The 20510-nt window shown below is 33.2% G+C and overlaps 2 protein-coding genes across 2 annotated transcripts; one reads left to right on the forward strand and one right to left on the reverse strand.

Moving 5' to 3' along the window:
- On the forward strand, window positions 1-10312 carry LOC106716541 (ATP-dependent RNA helicase vasa). The gene is made up of 14 exons (XM_014510067.2): window positions 1-173; window positions 519-554; window positions 639-741; window positions 1232-1351; window positions 2533-2792; window positions 2972-3157; window positions 3386-3466; window positions 3631-3768; window positions 4105-4281; window positions 5646-5841; window positions 6108-6305; window positions 6787-6917; window positions 7111-7236; window positions 9903-10312. Exons 2-14 carry the CDS (start codon window positions 522-524, stop codon window positions 9960-9962), a joined length of 1809 nt encoding a protein of 602 aa, XP_014365553.2. The 5' UTR covers window positions 1-173; window positions 519-521; the 3' UTR covers window positions 9963-10312.
- Window positions 10313-12528: 2216 nt separating this feature from the next.
- On the reverse strand, window positions 12529-16727 carry LOC106716576 (proton-coupled folate transporter). Its single transcript, XM_045681429.1, has 6 exons — window positions 16472-16727; window positions 15098-15269; window positions 14635-14812; window positions 13963-14341; window positions 12945-13185; window positions 12529-12610 (listed from the first exon to the last, which is right to left on the reverse strand). The coding sequence occupies exons 1-6, from the start codon at window positions 16563-16565 to the stop codon at window positions 12541-12543; spliced, it is 1134 nt and encodes a 377-aa protein (XP_045537385.1). The 5' UTR covers window positions 16566-16727; the 3' UTR covers window positions 12529-12540.
- Window positions 16728-20510: the final 3783 nt, after the last annotated feature.

Raw genomic sequence — 20510 nt, forward strand, 5'->3', positions numbered from 1 at the left:
TAGCAGAATTTAGACGAGTAAGTGGCAGAATGTTCGATTTAAATCTGGTCACACTGCCGCCATCAGATCAGCCGCCATTTAAGTTCTGTCGTCGGTTATTAAATGTCTTTGTTCGCATTTTTTTCGGAAGTCTATATTTAGTGCATTTAGCCGAATAAAGATAATAACTTGCAGTGAGTATTGTTATCATATAAAATACAAACTAATGTAATTCATTATGAATAATATCATTTGTTAGCATTTACACGTGTGAACAATTCAAATGCCGGTTCTCGACATTAATTTTAACTCTTTTTGTACAAAGTTTAACTTTTACTCTCAAGCTGAGAGAATTTGTCTTTTATGATAAATATTTTGAATAATTCGTCACCACGAAACTTTTGTAGTTACTTCAAACTGCGATTCGTTGAAATTTTCATTGTACCTTTAGGGTAGATTTATCTTTTAGTTCAACTTATTCCTACTTAAATGTTCTCAAACATGTTTTTTTTAAATACCAATTTTTTTATTTTTTTAAGATAATGGATGACGAATGGGATGATTCTCCTGCAGTTGTAAGTAATGTTATCAAGTTACCGTTATTTTTTGCCACTAAAGTAAAATACATATTTTTTTAATTGTATAATTTGTCATTGTAGGTATTACCCCCGCCAGTAGCAAATAATGGTTACTATGAAGATAATGTAGATGAAGGTCACAGTTTATCCAGGGGCAGAGGCTTTCAGTCCTTTAATGACAATGGTAAGCTATTGTTTCATATTAGTTTGTCGAAACAGTTGACAAATGTACTAGAACATAAAATGTGAATTCACCACTTTGGGAAAGATAATAAATAAGACACCACATTATTTAATTATGGTTAAGTTGTATAAGTTACAGAAGGTCACAATAGTTCTACACACATTATTGTCAAGAAATACTCCAATCCACTGCACATAAATACTTTTTTGCAATTTTAACACTTATCGGTCAACTAACACAGTTTCCACCAGACAACTTATCACTTTGACGGTTTTCCAACGATTGGCCGAGCTCCTGACTCGTAATCAAAACACTGTTTCAACCCCACCACTCTCAATCTTTTCGCTGGAAGTTTTCACAAAAGAGTGACGGTGTCGAGCAGTGATGCCATTTAAGAAAAATAAAACTACCTTTTCATAAAATTATTACATTATTGTAAAGTAAAATCTGTTTGGGCTAGTTTATATTTCATGCTTTTTTTTGTTTATAGATTATTCAAAAGACATGGACAATGGGTTTGGAGAGAGGAGGGGCCGCGGTGGAGGTAGGGGGCGTGGTGGCCGTGGCGGAAGAGGAGGTTCCCGAGAACCCAGAAATTTTGACTCAAATGGTAATATCCTAAATCATACTTTGAAATCATTATCATTTTCTTTGATAGAGATAAGATTACTTTAGTTCTGTAACATGTACAATTCAATTTTACTTGTTGTAAAATTAAAGTATATTTTTGATACCCAAATGAAAAAAAGTCAGGTATGGAATAACATGTCATATCAAAAAGATTAAGTAGGATTGTTATGTCAGTGTTGTCATTCTCTGGAAGTATATCTAAGAAACATTGCTATTATTTGTGATTGTATTTTGATAATATGATACATAATAGAACATTTTAGAATTAGTATAAATACTATAATTTAAATTGGATACAATAAATTGGAAAAATTATTAAAATAATGTTGATGGAAAATATACAGGTGTCCTATAGGTCGATATTAAGCTGGAATCGGGTGATAAAGCAAACTAAAATGGTTACCAAAAAAATATAATTCATGTTTTTTAAAATTATAGAATTTTTTTCTTTTTTTTGAAAAAATTTGCAAATCATCACTGTTGGCGAGGTAGTTACCAACGCGTTACACGTGCTGCCCTTGAACTCGCCTCACAACACATTAAACAGTTCATGGACCGCGCCTCAGTTCAGCAATGTTTATCTTGTGCCGCCGCCCGATAAAGGGCGGGATTCTTCGTAAATCCTTTGTCGGCCTACGCCAAAAGACGCGGCGTTATTTTAACTTTTACCCGCTAAAGAACGGTGTGACATAGGGTTACGTTTACTGGAGCAGTAGTATAAATATCTATTGTTACTTATTAAAATTGTCCAATCGTTTGGGAGCAATAAAGGCGTTAGTATCTACGATCAAGAACTTTAATTAAATACAGTCCACTACAATCACTTTTTTATTTTATTTTTCTTATCTAATCCTGAGCAGTGTCCTTGTGACCTGTTGTTTTAAATTCTAAGCTAACTTCCAGCTTAAAGGAAATTCCACATTTATCCGAAACAAGAATGAAAAATACTCTATTCTTGTTTCTATCATAACTACCTATTATTATTAGTTTTGAAGTATAATAAGCAAAGCAACATGTTCATTTTTTTAAGTGGTAAAGGAATCATTCGTTGAAAAATATGATTCATTCAATAATCAGATGTTGTGTAATTAAATATATCATGTATTTTTATTTATGTCACCTCATCAACATATCTCACTTATTGGATCTCTTGTTTTATAGGAGATTTCAATGATGATGAAAGGGACAGGGGCGAGAGAGGTGATCGTGGCAGGGGAAGGGGTAGGGGCAGAGGAGGGGGAGGGAGAGGTGGTCGACACAATGATGGAGGGGAGGACAATGATGGGGGTGGTGATGATGAAATGAAAAAGGCACCAGTCACCTATGTGCCTCCTGAGCCCACAGACAATGAACAAGAAATGTTTAGCAGTACCATCAGCTCAGGAATTAACTTTGATAAATTTGATCGAATTGCTGTTAAAGTGAGTTTCTACTATTTTAATTGCTGTTATTATTATTGACAATTTAAATTAGAATTTTTATATTTTAAATGAAAGTGAGAATTATTATTTAATTAGTTTGAGTTTTTATTTAAATTTGATATTTTATGTTGCTGTATATTAACCATATAAGAGTATCAAAATTCATTGTTTTTTTGTAGGTGAGTGGAGAAAATCCACCTCGGCCGATAGAAAGTTTTGAATCTGCAAATTTACGGAAGTCTGTGTTGGAAAATATAGCAAGGTCTGGTTATAAGAAGCCTACTCCTATACAAAAGCATGCCATCCCAATTATAACAGAGGGCAGGGATCTTATGGGCTGCGCACAAACGGGTTCTGGAAAAACTGTAAGTTATATCCCACAAACATGTACTTCAAACATTAATTTGCTACTGAATTTGTAACTTAATGCGAATCTATAGTTTTATAGATAATTATTGATTATCTGAAGATATCATTGCCTTTTTTACTAATAAACTTTGTGAATACAGCAACTGTAGTTTTTAAAAGAAATACAATCAAAAGTCTTTTAATGTGTAATAATTATAATTAATTTAAATTTTTTATTTCTTCAGGCAGCCTTCCTTGTTCCTATAATAAATAAGATCCTTGAAGAGGGAGCACCACTTACTGTGAGTCCTAATGCTCAACCCCAGGTAGGTCTCAAAAAAATATTTTCTTAACTTAATATAAATGTTTTCAGATATCTTGGCGGCTCTTAACTTAGTGTGAGTCGTTGGATACTGTGCATCAGGCCTATGAACTCTGTCCGCCAAGATATTTTCCATGGTTTAGTTATGAAACAAATTATTTTTCACAGGTTATAATAGTATCACCTACAAGAGAATTAACACTTCAAATATTTAATGAAGCGAGGAAGTTCTCATATGGTTCTGTAGTGAAGGTTGCTGTGGCATACGGAGGAACTGCCGTCCGACATCAAAGTGATAATATTTCAGTAAGATGAATTATAATTAAACTATAATTCTATTATTATTTTTACAATTCAATTCACTATGCAGAAAAAAAAACAATTCCAAGATGATCTTTCTGCGTAATTTACTTAACCTAGGTTTATTGTAATGTGCTATATATATTTATTAAAAAAAATGCAAGACAACAAAATATTACCTAATTACCTGTAATTGAATCAAAATATATATAAAAATAGTTGTATATATTTGTGTAATATTGATACATTCTTAGACCAAATGTACTTAAAAGTAAATGCAGTGCTTACTGTGTTAATTAGTTTTAAAATTAGTTGTTAATAAAAACATTGTGACATATATAGCGCGGCTGCCACATCCTGGTGGCGACTCCGGGCCGGCTTCACGACTTCGTGGACCGGCGACGTGTGTCGTTCGAGCAGGTGCGCTGCGTGGTGCTGGACGAAGCTGACCGTATGCTCGACATGGGCTTCATGCCCACCGTTGAGAAGATGATGGAACATCCCACAATGGTCCCTAGTGTAAGTAACTAATTTATATCTTTCAGAGTTCATCTTTGTTTCAGTACAGTGCCAGTTTTTTTTTTTTTTTTTTTTTATAAGAGAAGGGGGCAAACGAGCAGCGGGAACACCAAGGTGTTCATCGACGCCCATGGACATCTGCGATACCAGAGGAATCGCAAATGCGTTGCCGGCCTTTGAGATGGTGATACGCTCGCTTCTTGAAGGACCCTAAGTCGTAGTGGTTTGGAAATACCGCCGAGGACAGACCATTCCACAACGCGGCCGTGCGCGGCAAGAAATTTCGCGAGAACCGCACTGTTGTGGAATGCCAGCCGTCCAGATGGTATGGATGGTACCTGGCGGTCTGTCGGGTCGTCCGATGACGAAACTCGGCGGCAGGAATCGTTCCAAACAGTTCTTCGGAACACTCCCCGTGGTACAAACGATAAAAGATGCAGAGGGAACTGACGTCCCTCCGCAAGGCCAGAGTATCAAGCCGATCGGTAAGAGCTCGGTCGTTGACGATTCGAGTCGCTCTCCGTTGTATGCGGTCAAATGGAAGAAGCTGGTATTGGGGTGCTCCCGCCCAGAGGTGCGAGCAGTATTCCATGTGGGGCCGAACTTGCGCCTTGTACAGTTGTAGGCGGTGGCCCGGTTGGAAATACTGCTTCGCCCTACTGAGCACACCCAGCTTTTTGGAGGCCAGCTTGGCCTTGTCTTCCAAGTGACCGCGAAACTGAACGTCACTCGATATGTCAACGCCGAGAATACCGATACTGGCTGAGGCTACCAGGGGAGTGCCCTCAAAACGAAGATCTACGACAAAGGGTTGTTTTTTAGCGGTAATGGCGCACACTTGTGTCTTTTTGGGATTGAATTCAACGAGATTTCGTCGACCCCAATCCGAAACTTCACCCAGTAGGGTCTCCAGTTCAGACACAAGTTTGGTCCGGTTCTCATCGGCAGTAGCCCGAGAAACATTGGCACGAGCCGTATACAGTGCGTCACACGTGCTATCGTCTGCATAACAATGAATGTTGCTAAATTGCAGCATGTCATTGATATGCAGAAGAAACAATGTGGGCGACAGTACACAGCCCTGTGGGACACCAGCGTTGATTGGTTTCGGGTCAGAGCACGCACCGTCAACAACGACCTTGATGCTCCGACCCTCCAAGAAGCTAGAAATCCAGGCGCATAGTTTCTCGAAACTATGCGCTCAGTGACTTATCTAAAGTTTCCAAGCAAGTCCGGTATGTCACAGACTAGAAATCATCTTTACTGTGGATTTCGACCGTTTGGTCACACATGTTCAATTGACCTAAATGTTAATTGCCTAGTTTTATGCATTAAAATTAATAAATTTCGTTTTTTTTTTGTAGACTGAGCGCCAAACTCTGATGTTCTCTGCAACATTCCCCGAGGACATCCAGCATCTGGCAGGCCGCTTCCTCAACAACTATCTGTTCATCGCTGTGGGCATCGTGGGCGGCGCAAGTACCGACGTCGAACAGATATTCCACCAAGTCACCAGATACGAGAAGCAGAACACGCTCAAGAAACTTATCGAGGAGAATGGTGAGTTTTACACACATATAGACAGTTTTATACCCACAAGTTGGATAACGAATAGCTTTAGTGGGTATAATCCTGACTTGCTTACAAGAATTTTTTTTTTTCAATGTTTACAGGAGTTGATGTTAATTTCGATATTTATTTTAGGAGTAATATTGGCATATAGTCAAGATAATACAGTTTGTTCTTCATGTTCATTTACTCGCAGTGTACATAAATGTATGCTTCAAATTTTATACAACTACCTACATAACAATTGTTATATTCAGACGGTAAACGCGTGCTGGTGTTTGTGGAGACGAAGCGCAACGCGGATTTCATAGCGGCGATGCTCTCGGAGCAGCAGATGTTGACGTCGTCCATTCACGGCGACCGCATGCAGCAGGAGCGCGAGGAGGCGCTGCATAACTTCAAGAGTGGTCGGCATTGCATACTGGTCGCCACTGCGGTCGCCGCAAGAGGACTAGGTAATACTTTATGTTGATTCCTTAATTATATTATAATGTACTCGCTACGATCAACAAATAGTAGTTATCTAATATTATTATATCTATGCGCTATCCCGTTCCCTTCCCCCAGCATCCCAATGCGTCTAACATTGTGTTTGCGACTCTCGCGAATTCGAAGTTCCGGGCCGTGCAAATATTACAGTAATAGTCTTCGGCATAATATATGCGCTTAGCGAATATAGCACGATCGCTGCTTAGCGATAAGACCGCCTTTTGTGAAAATCCTGATGTATTTTCTTTTTTGTAACTCCATGATAGTGTACAATAAAGTATATATTTGTATTTGTATGAACTTGTAGAAATATCAACCATAAAAAAACGTAATTATTTACCAAATGTTCTGCATTCACTTACACTTATAGTCATTTAATTGTTTCTATCGTGTGTATAAACTTTTAAAACTTAATTATGTTAACTTAATATTTTAATTTTATTTTAGATATCAAAAACGTTGACATTGTGGTCAATTACGATCTGCCAAAGAGCATAGATGAGTATGTGCACAGAATCGGACGTACCGGACGCGTTGGCAACAGGGGCATGGCTGTTTCCTTCTTTGATGCAGACCATGTAAGTATTTTATGATTATTAATTAAGTCTGCGTCCATTGGTAGACAATAAACCTTCCCCAATGCCTTCCACAGGTATTGCTTAAAAATATATCATCGTCATTTCATTTGGTTACAAATGTGTCTGTGAATATATACGGTATATAATTAGGGTTTTGTCTAATACATATCTTGTCTCTATTTGGTTTGATCAGGATGTGGCGCTGATGGCAGACCTGGCGAAGATACTGCGGCAAGCTGACCAGCCCGTGCCAGACTTCCTGGAGGGCGGCGGCACTGCCACATACACGGGCAACAAGTACGGTGGCAGCGATGTCCGGGTAAGTCAACTTTATACTTACTACACAAACGCACATAAACCCTTGTACACAATTATACAGGGTGTCCCAAAAGGTTACGTACATAGGAAGGGGGGTGATAGGGGAGGTCACAAGGGTCACCAGAAAAATAAAATAAAAATTCCCCTCTGGGTATTAAAAAAAAATAAATGGCATTTTTTAAAAACTAAAAATTTTACACCTTGTGGGGCGATTTTGCTACCGATGGCCTACAAATATTGCTATATTTAAAAAAAAAAGCTGTTATGTTATCGTCAATAACCCTTTATCAATATGAAATAAAAAAAACAATACATATCTAACAAAGATTTTAAAGAAAATTAAGATCTTGTCCAGTCAAGGACTTAGTAATTACGATTTCACTCAACTTCCTCCAAGTGTACTGAAAAAAAAAATGTACTATGCAACTCCGGCGAGTAACTTAAAAAGTTAGGTAATTTCATTGCAATTCCAAAATGGTATAACACTTACTTAAAAAATTCATACTAGGACATTTAAAAATATTTTTTGGGAACAATACCCCTTCAAAACAAAACATACCAATAAAGCAATAGTCTCAAATTCGTACGCAAATACATTTTTAAATGTCTATTCTGTTCCTTAAAACTTAAAAAGATATGTAGGTAATTGCAATGGTTTTCAATTAAACAAAATTATAATTATTTATTCAAATAAAATGCTCGAAATGTCTACCACCAACATAAATACACGCCCTACATCGTTTCAAAAATGAGCGGGAGATATGACAAACAAATCTTCTATTATTAATTGATTCCGCGGCCTCTGTGATCCTCGCCCTCAAGTCAGCCAAGTCCCTGATGGGTTTTCCATAAACTTTTTCTTTTATAGCACCCCAGTAAAAGAAGTCTAACGGGTTTAAATCCGGTGAACGAGCTGGCCACGCTATAGCACCGGCCCTTCCCGTCCACCTACCAGGGTATTCTTCGTCTAGGAAATCCCTTACAGGACGTGCGTAATGTGCTGGGCACCCATCATGCTGGAGCCACATATTCCTGACTGTTTCTAGCGGCACATCTTCCAATAGATTTGATACCTGAGGACTGGCGAGGCGTACTTACACTTCTTACAAAACGAACTACCAAATCTATTGGAAGATGTGCCGCTAGAAACAGTCAGGAATATGTGGCTCCAGCATGATGGGTGCCCAGCACATTACGCACGTCCTGTAAGGGATTTCCTAGACGAAGAATACCCTGGTAGGTGGACGGGAAGGGCCGGTGCTATAGCGTGGCCAGCTCGTTCACCGGATTTAAACCCGTTAGACTTCTTTTACTGGGGTGCTATAAAAGAAAAAGTTTATGGAAAACCCATCAGGGACTTGGCTGACTTGAGGGCGAGGATCACAGAGGCCGCGGAATCAATTAATAATAGAAGATTTGTTTGTCATATCTCCCGCTCATTTTTGAAACGATGTAGGGCGTGTATTTATGTTGGTGGTAGACATTTCGAGCATTTTATTTGAATAAATAATTATAATTTTGTTTAATTGAAAACCATTGCAATTACCTACATATCTTTTTAAGTTTTAAGGAACAGAATAGACATTTAAAAATGTATTTGCGTACGAATTTGAGACTATTGCTTTATTGGTATGTTTTGTTTTGAAGGGGTATTGTTCCCAAAAAATATTTTTAAATGTCCTAGTATGAATTTTTTAAGTAAGTGTTATACCATTTTGGAATTGCAATGAAATTACCTAACTTTTTAAGTTACTCGCCGGAGTTGCATAGTACATTTTTTTTTTCAGTACACTTGGAGGAAGTTGAGTGAAATCGTAATTACTAAGTCCTTGACTGGACAAGATCTTAATTTTCTTTAAAATCTTTGTTAGATATGTATTGTTTTTTTTATTTCATATTGATAAAGGGTTATTGACGATAACATAACAGCTTTTTTTTTTTAATATAGCAATATTTGTAGGCCATCGGTAGCAAAATCGCCCCACAAGGTGTAAAATTTTTAGTTTTTAAAAAATGCCATTTATTTTTTTTAATACCCAGAGGGGAATTTTTATTTTATTTTTCTGGTGACCCTTGTGACCTCCCCTATCACCCCCCTTCCTATGTACGTAACCTTTTGGGACACCCTGTATGTCTTAAATGTGAAATAAGCAGCTTTTGAAGCTTAAATTAGTTAATAGTAGTTTTTTTTAATTAAGCTGTAGGCTACCTAAAGTCGCCATACTATTTCAGCTAATTCATTAAAAAAAATGACACGAGTTCCTTTACTGAAATACTTAAAATAAAAAAATGTGTGGTCATTTTATAGACCTTCTTATATTTCCTTTTAATATTATTTAATTAATTAATTAGCCTTTATTTTCATGACTGTTTGATACATTAATTGTTTAAATTAAAGTTAACAAATATAGTTAATTAAAATAAACTTACAAGTAAATAACATAAATTGAACTTTGTCTTATGCACTCCAGGGGTCAGAATATGTAAGTATACAGATTGAAACATAATAAATGTTGTTGTCTTTAAGAATTAACTTGAATGCTATAAATTTTAATTCAACAAAAGATTCATTTTAGATTTGTCTTTAAAAACTTAATCCTTTTCGTCTTAAAGATGTTTCTTTTCGATATGAATACGAGTAAATGATTTCTTATTTGTAATTTTCAGAAATTTGGCAACGCGCCTTCAAACATACCTCAAGGTCAAGAACCTGAAGAGGAATGGTAAATAAGTGTCCAATATTATAAAAAATCTTTGCCAAAAAAGTTTGGCTGCTAGTGCAACTAATGATGCATGTATGTCATTGGTGCTTCACTCGTAGAGTTCTGCCTATCCCAGATAGGAACTAGCGCATACATTTTGACCTGAAAAAGACTGCAATTTGACAAGTATTGTAGTTAAGTGATTTATTTTAAGACTCGTGTACAAAATACGATCCTCAGTGACTATTAAACAGTAATATAAGGCAAGGGATGCTCGATGTGAAATCGATTTGAATAAAAACGGCTTATAATCGAATTTTTTATCGATAACGTAATCGATGTTTAAACACTTTGTTGAATATTATAAGAAAAAAGTAAAATAAAATACAAACTGTGTGTTTCTGAGACCAAAATCTCAGTTTGAAATATATTGCTATCTCTGTTTTGTCAAAGACAATGACAAGGATGATAATATTTTTTAAATGGAGATTTTGGTCTCAGAAACCCATAGTAAAGCTGTAAACGATTGATCATTGATCATCCCTTCTACAAACAATAAATGTAATACATACATCATTTCGTTGTACTTTTCGTTTAAGTTGTGTATAAGTTCTTTGAGTTTTTTTTTTGCTTATTGAAGCTGTTTTTTTTTTGTATGTTTTCCTTATGTACAAACTTAAGTTTAAATTTGCTATAAACGCATCACTGATATCCTATTTTTGTAAGGATCTGTGATGTGTAGATTAAAAGTTGCTCAGTTAAAATTTTAATTATAGTTATTATTATGCAATAGTTTTATGTCATTGTTATAGAGCTAACATCGATTAGACATGGCCGCCTCGAGATTGTTGTCGATTTAGAGATTAATTGACACACTTTTTATAAAAAAAATTCGTTTCTACAAAATAAAAAAAAAATCTAAGACTACATACTATTTGTTGTATGTATGAAATTCCAGTCCATTCTGCAGCAATACATTAGCAAAGTACATACCAGTTACGGCCTAACCTAATTTTGAGAACTGAAACCGAAATAAATTAATTTCTAGATCGATAATTTCTTTATGCGGCCTTGAACAATATTGCAGGTCCAATATTTCACTTTGTACTTTTACTTAGTTATAAGTTGATTAACAAATGCTTAATTATATTCTTGTGTTATTGTTTTTTTTTTAGAATCTCTTTTTGTTTAAGACATAATATGTCTAATTAGAATTTATTAAATTTTGGTGTCTATGAAGATTGAAAGCACAAAATAGTGGTACCATAACCGAAATAAAAGACTATTGCCAGTAAGTTGGTTTAAGGATATTGTAACTTTGTCATTTCATAAATTTACTATTAATAAATAATTAAAAACAATCCCATTATGAGACATTAATGTACGATTTTGTTTTAAAATTGTGTATCAATCTTAAAATGACGCCATTAAGCCGTGATACCTTAAAATAAAAATACGTTAACGAAATCATAATTTTGAAAGTTTTCAGCATTTAAAATTTACTAATTTCGTGCATAAACCATTGTTAGTTATTCATAGTTATTAATAAACATGTATGGATATGTTTTTCTCTATACACGTTTAAGTTCATTAAAAATATTTGATTGTAAAACCTATATGAACCTGTGATGATTAGTTTAAGTATAGGTTTATTATTTTAATTAAACTTTCGCCATAACAATGTTCAAATCTGATTAAATTCTACACCTAGAAAATGGTGAATTTTGTTTTGACTTTCCGTTTTTTTTTTGTTTGTGATTTTTAAAATTTATATTAAAATTACAATGTAACTAAACAATCAGGGTAATAAATACTATATTTTTTCAAAAAGCACTGAAAAAATTTTTATTATCCATTACTTTTTGTGTAAAAGACTTTGATTTGGTGATATCTTTTAAGGTTTGATTTGAGTCGTAACTGTGTTATTCCTATAAATAAACTAAGTTAGACTTGTGGAAAATATCATTGTCTATTATTTCTCTATATTTATCCTTATTAGAAAAATAGTCGAAGCAAAAAATACTATTTTTCTTGTAGCCTTCTTAAAAACACTACGATAATTATATGACTTTCCTTGAATTATGATTATTAATCATTTTTATTGCCTTCTACGATCAGAGTTCTCTAATCAAATAATTCTTTACTACTAAAGATGTAACATAATATATGAAGGAATATTTTGAATATGAAAAAAAAATGAAGCGTTTGTTTCCTTGTTTATTTTATTAATAAAAATAGAAAATAAATATATATTCAAATATTAACATATTACATTCAAATATTAATATCACAGTCTTGTTACGCAATAACTGATTTATACTGGGTTTCTGAGACTAAAATTCCCGTTTAGAACATTTTGTTATCTCTTATTTTGTCAAATAATGATAGGGATGACAATTTGTTTGACATAGAGATTTTATTCTCAGAAAACAATGACTACTATCATAAATTATATATACATATTTGGATAATTAATACTTGCATATAAAAAAAAAACTACCTAGAAATTGACTTATAGCTACTTTAGTATTTATAAACTTTTTGAAAAAGTATTGAAAGAGGTCATTATTTTTAATTAATGCAACAAAATATTGTAAGTTTATTTAGGCTTCTTCATCTGCCAAGGATCGGTAAGGAACAGTTGGTGCGTTCCAGGAATAGTACTTTACGAACCTAGAACAAGTAAACATACGCGTCATTTTCCACTGTTAAAGCTTATACAAAAAATGTATCATTGATAGTTCTAGGTATAATCTATTTGCGATTGCACAAGGTTTTTTTTATCGCTACACAATCTAATAGCGAACGTTTGTAAAAAAACCTACAATGCAAATCTCGTTCTTTTAACTAAGTGATGTATTTTCAAACATATCTAAAAACATATGTTAAAAAAAAAAACAAATTACGTAACTATTGAACACCAAACACATTTCACTTGACTTTTTTTTTTGTTAACATTATTTGGAGACGTAATGAAAAAATAAAATAAATTGTAAGAGTTTCTTACCCTATTAATACCACGTTTACGACAACCAATCCGGCGCTCAACAAATAAAAAGTCCCAGGGAAAGTAGTCAGAGTGAGACCGTATATAGTATTGTAAACGATGGGAGCAATAATAGGACACATCCCTTCTAAAGCGCACATCAGAGAAAATATCTTTGCAATGTCTTCTACAGGAAATGACTTTGTTATAAATGACCTTGTCAAGGACCCGGAAAGGTCTTTGAAGAACGATATTGAAATACCTGGAAATAGAAAACAATATTATTTACTTTTCTATTTCAGATTTTCTTTTAATAAAGTGTTAATAATTATGGTGAGCGCATCTTACTTCTTACTAATATTAGAAATGCGAAAGTTTAGATGGATGGATGTTTGTTTAAAGGTATCTCCAGAACGGTTGAACGGATCTTGATGATATTTGGCACAGATGTAGAATATAGTCTGAAAAAACACAGATTTATTACGTTATTTTTTAATACCGCGCGGTCGGAGTCGCGGGCGACAGCTAGTACCTTATATAGTTAACCCAACGAGTGTTTGTATATATATGTATATTAAGAAGAAACAAGAGATATGCCAAGACCGTGCAAAACGGAAATCCATAATCATTGCCGACGTCAATAATAATGTGTAGGGCTGGCAATTTTTAATATACGTAAATCCAAACCACAAGAGGTTGCAGCCCTAATTATATGAAAAATTGAAATATCAAAGCACAAATTGATTGTTTTCATACTCGCGTCTGATGTAGAATTTTATCACTGGCTTATCATATAATGACTAAATAACGTTGCAATATAACATTTAATATTACAAAAGCCACTATAATAGGTACAGTCTCGTCAAAAGGACAAAAAACGCTGTCGATAAGGTGATTCATAACAAGTTACCGATCATGGTCAATTGTAATGTTACAATAAGTTTCCACTGTCAAATCACATGAACAAAAACAAACTGTTATTTTTTTCAATGAGCGGAATGATAATATGTGTTATTAGCATAAAGGAAATCAAACTTACTTAAATACATCTGCCATGACGTCACAGCGAATGCTTTTAAAACAAACTCGGTGCCGGACATAATTAATGATATGATTGCGAACATTAAATCACTTATGCGCAGCAATTTCTGAAAGACCATAATACCAAAGAAACTCCCTACAAACAGTACAGCAGTGCTTACAGCCGAGTATGTGTTGTAGTCATCCAAAGCCCAATTCAACTTTTCCCTAGAGTACAGATATTCCAAACCCATAGTTCCAACAAAAAGAAACACTGATATACATCGCACTAATATCAGTAACAGAACTTGTATCCTTCCGTGATTGGGTCGTTCTTTGAAACATTCATGCACCATTTCTCTAACATGCAGCCAATCCAATATCTTACAAAAACCACCCTGAAAATAAACAAAGATCTTAATATTGATAATTATCAATATTGAGGTCGGTTATAAACAATCTAGGTCATAGTTATTGCGCAGAAACGAAAAAAAATATTTATGGCCTAAACAAGTAGCGGGTCTATCACGAATATTTGCGTGACAATTGCTTGAACGTATTCGTAACGTCATCGACAAAATTTCTTTGTTTGTAAAGAGATCGAAAACGGAAAGTGGTTTCATCTTTACTATTTACGTATGTCAACATTCGTTAAGTCAGATGCTGAGCAATTTTTTTAACTGATTCTTACCTCTAAAGCTCCAACCAATGACTCTCTTACATAAACATTTGTGAAAGCATATGCTAAAACATGCAAAGTAGCGCTCACAAGTAACAGATTAACATTACCAATTAACAGAATTAAGTATATGCTACTCAGTGATCCTAAAACATTCCCTAACGAAATTGTTGCGTCAATCAAAACCATTCTGAAAACAATAATGTAATATTTTAAAAAACAATGTACAAAATAAGAAACCTGATTTTACAACCTACTAACTGTAATTTCTCACAAAGCAAATTATTGCTCAAATATAAAGAAACATATATGGCATATATTATTTTGACAGATCATACAAGAAAAAAATCACATTTCAAACTTAAAACTTGCATATCATGCAAAAAAAATAGTGTATAATTTAATTTATAGCCAATACTGGTTAAATTGTTAGTTTTATATATCAGAAATACAAATATATTTAATATATTATTACCTAAGTGTTGTACTTTCTGTGGTTGCAATATCACTCACATAACAATATGCACCTGTAAACATGACTACATAACCGCCAGTAAATGAGAAAGGAATGACTGTTAGGATATACCACCAGGGATTCAAATCTATTAAGCCATACACGACGATCAGCATAGAAGACAGGGCCAAACCTAAAATTGTAATACTAGAATACAACTAATTGTAGTGTTTTTCAAATGTCTTGGTAACTCAGAACATAATATGAGTTGCAGTACAAAACATATTTATAGACATAATGAACTGTAAAGCAAATGTGGGGAGGACAATTTGCAGTGTGCTCAATGTCAGTCGCCAAGATATTTGAAACCTACTATTTATAGATACCAATACAAAAAGAAAAATTCCACTAAAATTATAGCACAAGCACCATAAGAAATATAATATACCGTTACCAACAATACAATGGGTTTTACATAAATATTGTTGAAAGGAAAAATAGCAGAATAGTGTACAATTTTCATTGCCAAAGTATCTGAACATAAATCCTTCATTCTTAAAAAATAAAAAACTTGAGAGGTGTCAAGGGACACCCGGATGGAACAAAGTTCCTTTCGATTAATTAGTGAAGGAACCAATGTTTATTCTATGAATAAAAAACTTATGTCTTCACAAGAAGTACATTTTATTTCTATGAATTTTAGTTATATATTGTCACGTCGTTGCCATGGTTACTATAGCAAAAAGTGTCGTGACAACTTTTCGTAAGATTTTTTTCCGTCTAGCCCCCTTTCACAACGTGCGTTAAGGAACTTCGTTCCAAAAAGGAAAGTTAAAGACAATTTTTTGTGCAGGGGTTTCGGAGCTGAAAACCCATGTTAACTATTATGTATAAAACACAAATAATCATAAGCTACTGAGTCATGAAATTAGATAGATAATAGCACTTGAATGTTTTATCATGCACCAATACACACACAAAATGGCAAAACATCACAAACAAATCAACTGTGAATTTCCAATACCTAAACACAACTTCAAAAGTATTGTTATCTCAGGATTTTGAATCAGTATGAAATGGTTGACTATATGTTTTGGTACTAGACTTCACAGTACAAAGCAGTTAAATACATGCTAATTTGAAGATATATTTGCATGCAAATAAAAGTCTAATTTCTATTATTTAAATAAGAAATTTTTGCTGATAAATTAAAAGTAAGAATCAAAGCATAATACAGGATTATTAATAAAATCCATTTAACTATTTTTTTTTTAAACATACAGATATTAATTAAAAAGCAAAAAAGTTATTAAAAGATTAGTTCAAATTAGTGAATAATTATAGCAATCAAACTAAGGCAATATTTTCTTAAATACATGAATTATATTTACATACCTAACATTGGCCACACAATCAAGGGCTTCCTTCCATAAGTGTCAGACCATACTCCGAGAAACATTAACATTATGGCGGGCCCAATTGACTCCATTACAGTTTTAACTGTTAAGACAAATGTGGCATATCCCTGGACATCATTCTCTAATGCTTTAGTTGAATTCGACCTGATCGGTGATAAGAAACCTTTGCACTCTTCTTCTGTATGGTTTAATAAGTGAGAGCATGTGCGAAAAAATATAATATTGCTTAAGGCCGAACCTAAAATATATTTAAATAAATCAACAAACAATTTTTTAAGTAAAGACAAACAAAAAAATATAAACTAATAATTACTATGTAAAAAAACTCACCAGACAGAGATATACCCAACATACAGAGAAATAGGGGAAGTTCAATAGTTATTTTATAAGGTCTTCCAGGTGGTCCTCTTATACTAATACTTGAAGTGTTTTCTGTATGTTGATCCGCGTCATTTGCCATTGTTATTCGGATTCAAAGAACTTTTTTACACAAAGAATTCAATATTTACACTTAGAGCTTTTTTCATACTTATTGGTTTTTATAAACCATCTAACACTGCTACTGAAAACAAATTCATGGGTAATGATAGTATTATTCTTTATTTTCTATTGCAAATTATTATGATAAATGGAAGACACCCAACACAACCATCGCCAAAAATAATCATTTGAAACTGAAATTCAAATGAAAATGATATCCATTGTTGACTATCTGATGTTATGTTGACGTTTGATTACTGTTTGTATGTCAATTTGACATATGTCAGTATACTTTAAAACACAGATTACAATTAAAGGAAAAATTCTACGAAAGACTAGGCAGTATGGTCGAACACTATAGCCTGCGCACCTCCGTGAAGTTGGCCCCCTCACTTTAATTTTTTTAACTTTTTTTTACGCAAATCGTTTGAGAATCGTTTGAGAGGGTTTGAGAGAAAAGAAATATCGTTTGAGAGTTCCTACTTTCTCCGTAAAAACAATTTCAAATTCTAGTGTGAAGTTGGCCCCCTCACTTTACTTTTTTTTATTTTTTTCAATGCGAATCGTTAGAGAGTCGTTTGAGAGACATTAAGAGAAAAGAAATATCGTTTGAGAGTTTTTACTTTTTCTGTAATAAATATTTTAATTCTGGGCATCGAAAGTTACAAATCGATTTTCCTTTTTTTCCGAATTAAATATGGCAATCATGCACTTGGACGTTTCAAATTTATTGTGTAGGTAGAGAATGGTAAGAGAGTGATTGAGAGAAAAGAGAAATCGTTTGAGAGTTTATACTTTTTTTGAAATAAATATTTCAATGTCGGAATCGAAAGTTACAAATCGATTTTCCTTTTATTACGAATTAAATATGGCAATCATGCACTAAGACGTTTCAAATTTATTGTGTAGGTAGAGAATGCTTAGAGAGTGATTGAGAGAAAAGATAAATCGTTTGAGAGTTAATACTTTTTCTGAAATAAATATTTCAATGTCGGAATCGAAAGTTACAAATCGATTTTCCTTTTATTTCGAATTAAATATGGCAATCATGCACTAAGACGTTTCAAATTTATTGTGTAGGTAGAGAATGCTTAGAGAGTGATTGAGAGAAAAGATAAATCGTTTGAGAGTTAATACTTTTTCTGAAATAAATATTTCAATGTCGGAATCGAAAGTTACAAATCGATTTTCCTTTTATTTCGAATTAAATATGGCAATCATGCACTAAGACGTTTCAAATTTATTGTGTAGGTAGAGAATGCTTAGAGAGTGATTGAGAGAAAAGAGAAATCATTTGAGAGTTAATACTTTTTCTGAAATAAATATTTCAATGTCGGAATCGAAAGTTACAAATCGATTTTCCTTTTATTTCGAATTAAATATGGCAATCATGCACTAAGACGTTTCAAATTTATTGTGTAGGTAGAGAATGTTTAGAGAGTGATTGAGAGAAAAGAGAAATCATTTGAGAGTTAATACTTTTTCTGAAAAATATATTTCAATGTCGGAATCGAAAGTTACTAATCGATTTTCCTTTTTTTCCGAAATAATTATGGCAATCATGCACTTAGACGTTTCAAATTTATTGTGTAGGTAGAGAATGATTAGAGAGTGATTGAGAGAAAAGATAAATCGTTTGAGAGTTAATTCTTTTCCTGAAATAAATATTTCAATTTCTGAATCGAAAGTAACAAATCGATTTTCCTTTTTTCCGAATTAAATATGGCAATCATGCACTAAGACGTTTCAAATTTATTGTGTAGGTAGAGAATGCTTAGAGAGTGATTGAGAGAAAAGAGAAATCATTTGAGAGTTAATACTTTTTCTGAAATAAATGTTTCAATTTCGGAATCGAAATTAACAAATCGATTTTCCTTTTATTTCGCATTAAATATGGCAATCATGCACTAAGACGTTTCAAATTTATTGTGTAGGTAGAGAATGCTTAGAGAGTGATTGAGAGAAAAGAGAAATCGTTTGAGAGTTAATACTTTTTCTTAAATAAATATTTCAATTTCGGAATCGAAAGTTACAGATCGGTTTTCCTTTTTTTCGAATTAAATATGGGAATCATGAGGATAAACGATTCAAATTTATTTTGTAGATAGAGAATGGTTATAGATTGATTTAAAGAAAAGAGAAATAGTTTGAGAGTTAATACTTTTTCTAAAATAAATATTTCAATTTTTGAGATTTGTAAGTTTTTGAAAATCGATTTGTTACTTACGATTCCGAAATTGAAATATTTATTTCAGAAAAAGTATTAACTCTCAAACGATTTATCTTTTCTCTCAATCACTCTCTAAGCATTCTCTACCTACACAATAAATTTGAAACGTCTTAGTGCATGATTGCCATATTTAATTCGTAATAAAAGGAAAATCGATTTGTAACTTTCGATTCCGACATTGAAATATTTATTTCAAAAAAAGTATTAACTCTCAAACGATTTCTGTTTTCTCTCAATCACTCTATTACCATTCTCTGTCTACACCATAAATTTAAATCGTCTAAGTGCATGATTGCCATATTTAATTCGGAAAAAAGGAAAATCGATTTGTTACTTTCGATTCAGAAATTGAAATATTTATTTCAGGAAAAGAATTAACTCTCAAACGATTTATCTTTTCTCTCAATCACTCTCTAATCATTCTCTACCTACAAAATAAATTTGAAACGTCTAAGTGCATGATTGCCATAATTATTTCGGAAAAAAAGGAAAATCGATTAGTAACTTTCGATTCCGACATTGAAACATATTTTTCAGAAAAAGTATTAACTCTCAAATGATTTCTCTTTTCTCTCAATCACTCTCTAAGCATTCTCTACCTACACAATAAATTTGAAACGTCTTAGTGCATGATTGCCATATTTAATTCGAAATAAAAGGAAAATCGATTTGTAACTTTCGATTCCGACATTGAAATATTTATTTCAGAAAAAGTATTAACTCTCAAACGATTTATCTTTTCTCTCAATCACTCTCTAAGCATTCTCTACCTACACAATAAATTTGAAACGTCTTAGTGCATGATTGCCATATTTAATTCGAAATAAAAGGAAAATCGATTTGTAACTTTCGATTCCGACATTGAAATATTTATTTCAGAAAAAGTATTAACTCTCAAACGATTTATCTTTTCTCTCAATCACTCTCTAAGCATTCTCTACCTACACAATAAATTTGAAACGTCTTAGTGCATGATTGCCATATTTAATTCGTAATAAAAGGAAAATCGATTTGTAACTTTCGATTCCGACATTGAAATATTTATTTCAAAAAAAGTATAAACTCTCAAACGATTTCTCTTTTCTCTCAATCACTCTATTACCATTCCCTACCTACACCATAAATTTGAATCGTCTAAGTGCATGATTGCTATATTTAATTCGGAAAAAAGGAAAATCGATTTGTTACTTACGATTCCGACATTGAAATATATATTTCAGAAAAAGTATTAACTCTCAAACGATTTCTCTTTTCTCTCAATCACTCTCTTACCATTCTCTACCTACACAATAAATTTGAAACGTCC

This window comes from Papilio machaon, chromosome 16, assembly GCF_912999745.1.
Source record: "Papilio machaon chromosome 16, ilPapMach1.1, whole genome shotgun sequence".
Taxonomy (NCBI): domain Eukaryota; kingdom Metazoa; phylum Arthropoda; class Insecta; order Lepidoptera; family Papilionidae; genus Papilio; species Papilio machaon.

Coding starts and splice junctions, on each gene's coding strand:
- LOC106716541 (XM_014510067.2), top strand. CDS start 522: ATGGATGACGAATGGGATGATTCTCCTGCAGTT. Junction 4,282..5,645: donor ATCCCACAATGGTCCCTAGT/GTAAGTAACTAA, acceptor TTTTTTTTGTAG/ACTGAGCGCCAAACTCTGAT. Junction 6,306..6,786: donor GGTCGCCGCAAGAGGACTAG/GTAATACTTTAT, acceptor ATTTTATTTTAG/ATATCAAAAACGTTGACATT.
- LOC106716576 (XM_045681429.1), bottom strand. CDS start 16,565: ATGGAGTCAATTGGGCCCGCCATAATGTTAATGTTTCTCGGAGTATGG. Junction 15,270..16,471: donor GATTGTGTGGCCAATGTTAG/GTATGTAAATAT, acceptor TTACAATTTTAG/GTTTGGCCCTGTCTTCTATG. Junction 14,342..14,634: donor CATTGGTTGGAGCTTTAGAG/GTAAGAATCAGT, acceptor GTTTATTTTCAG/GGTGGTTTTTGTAAGATATT.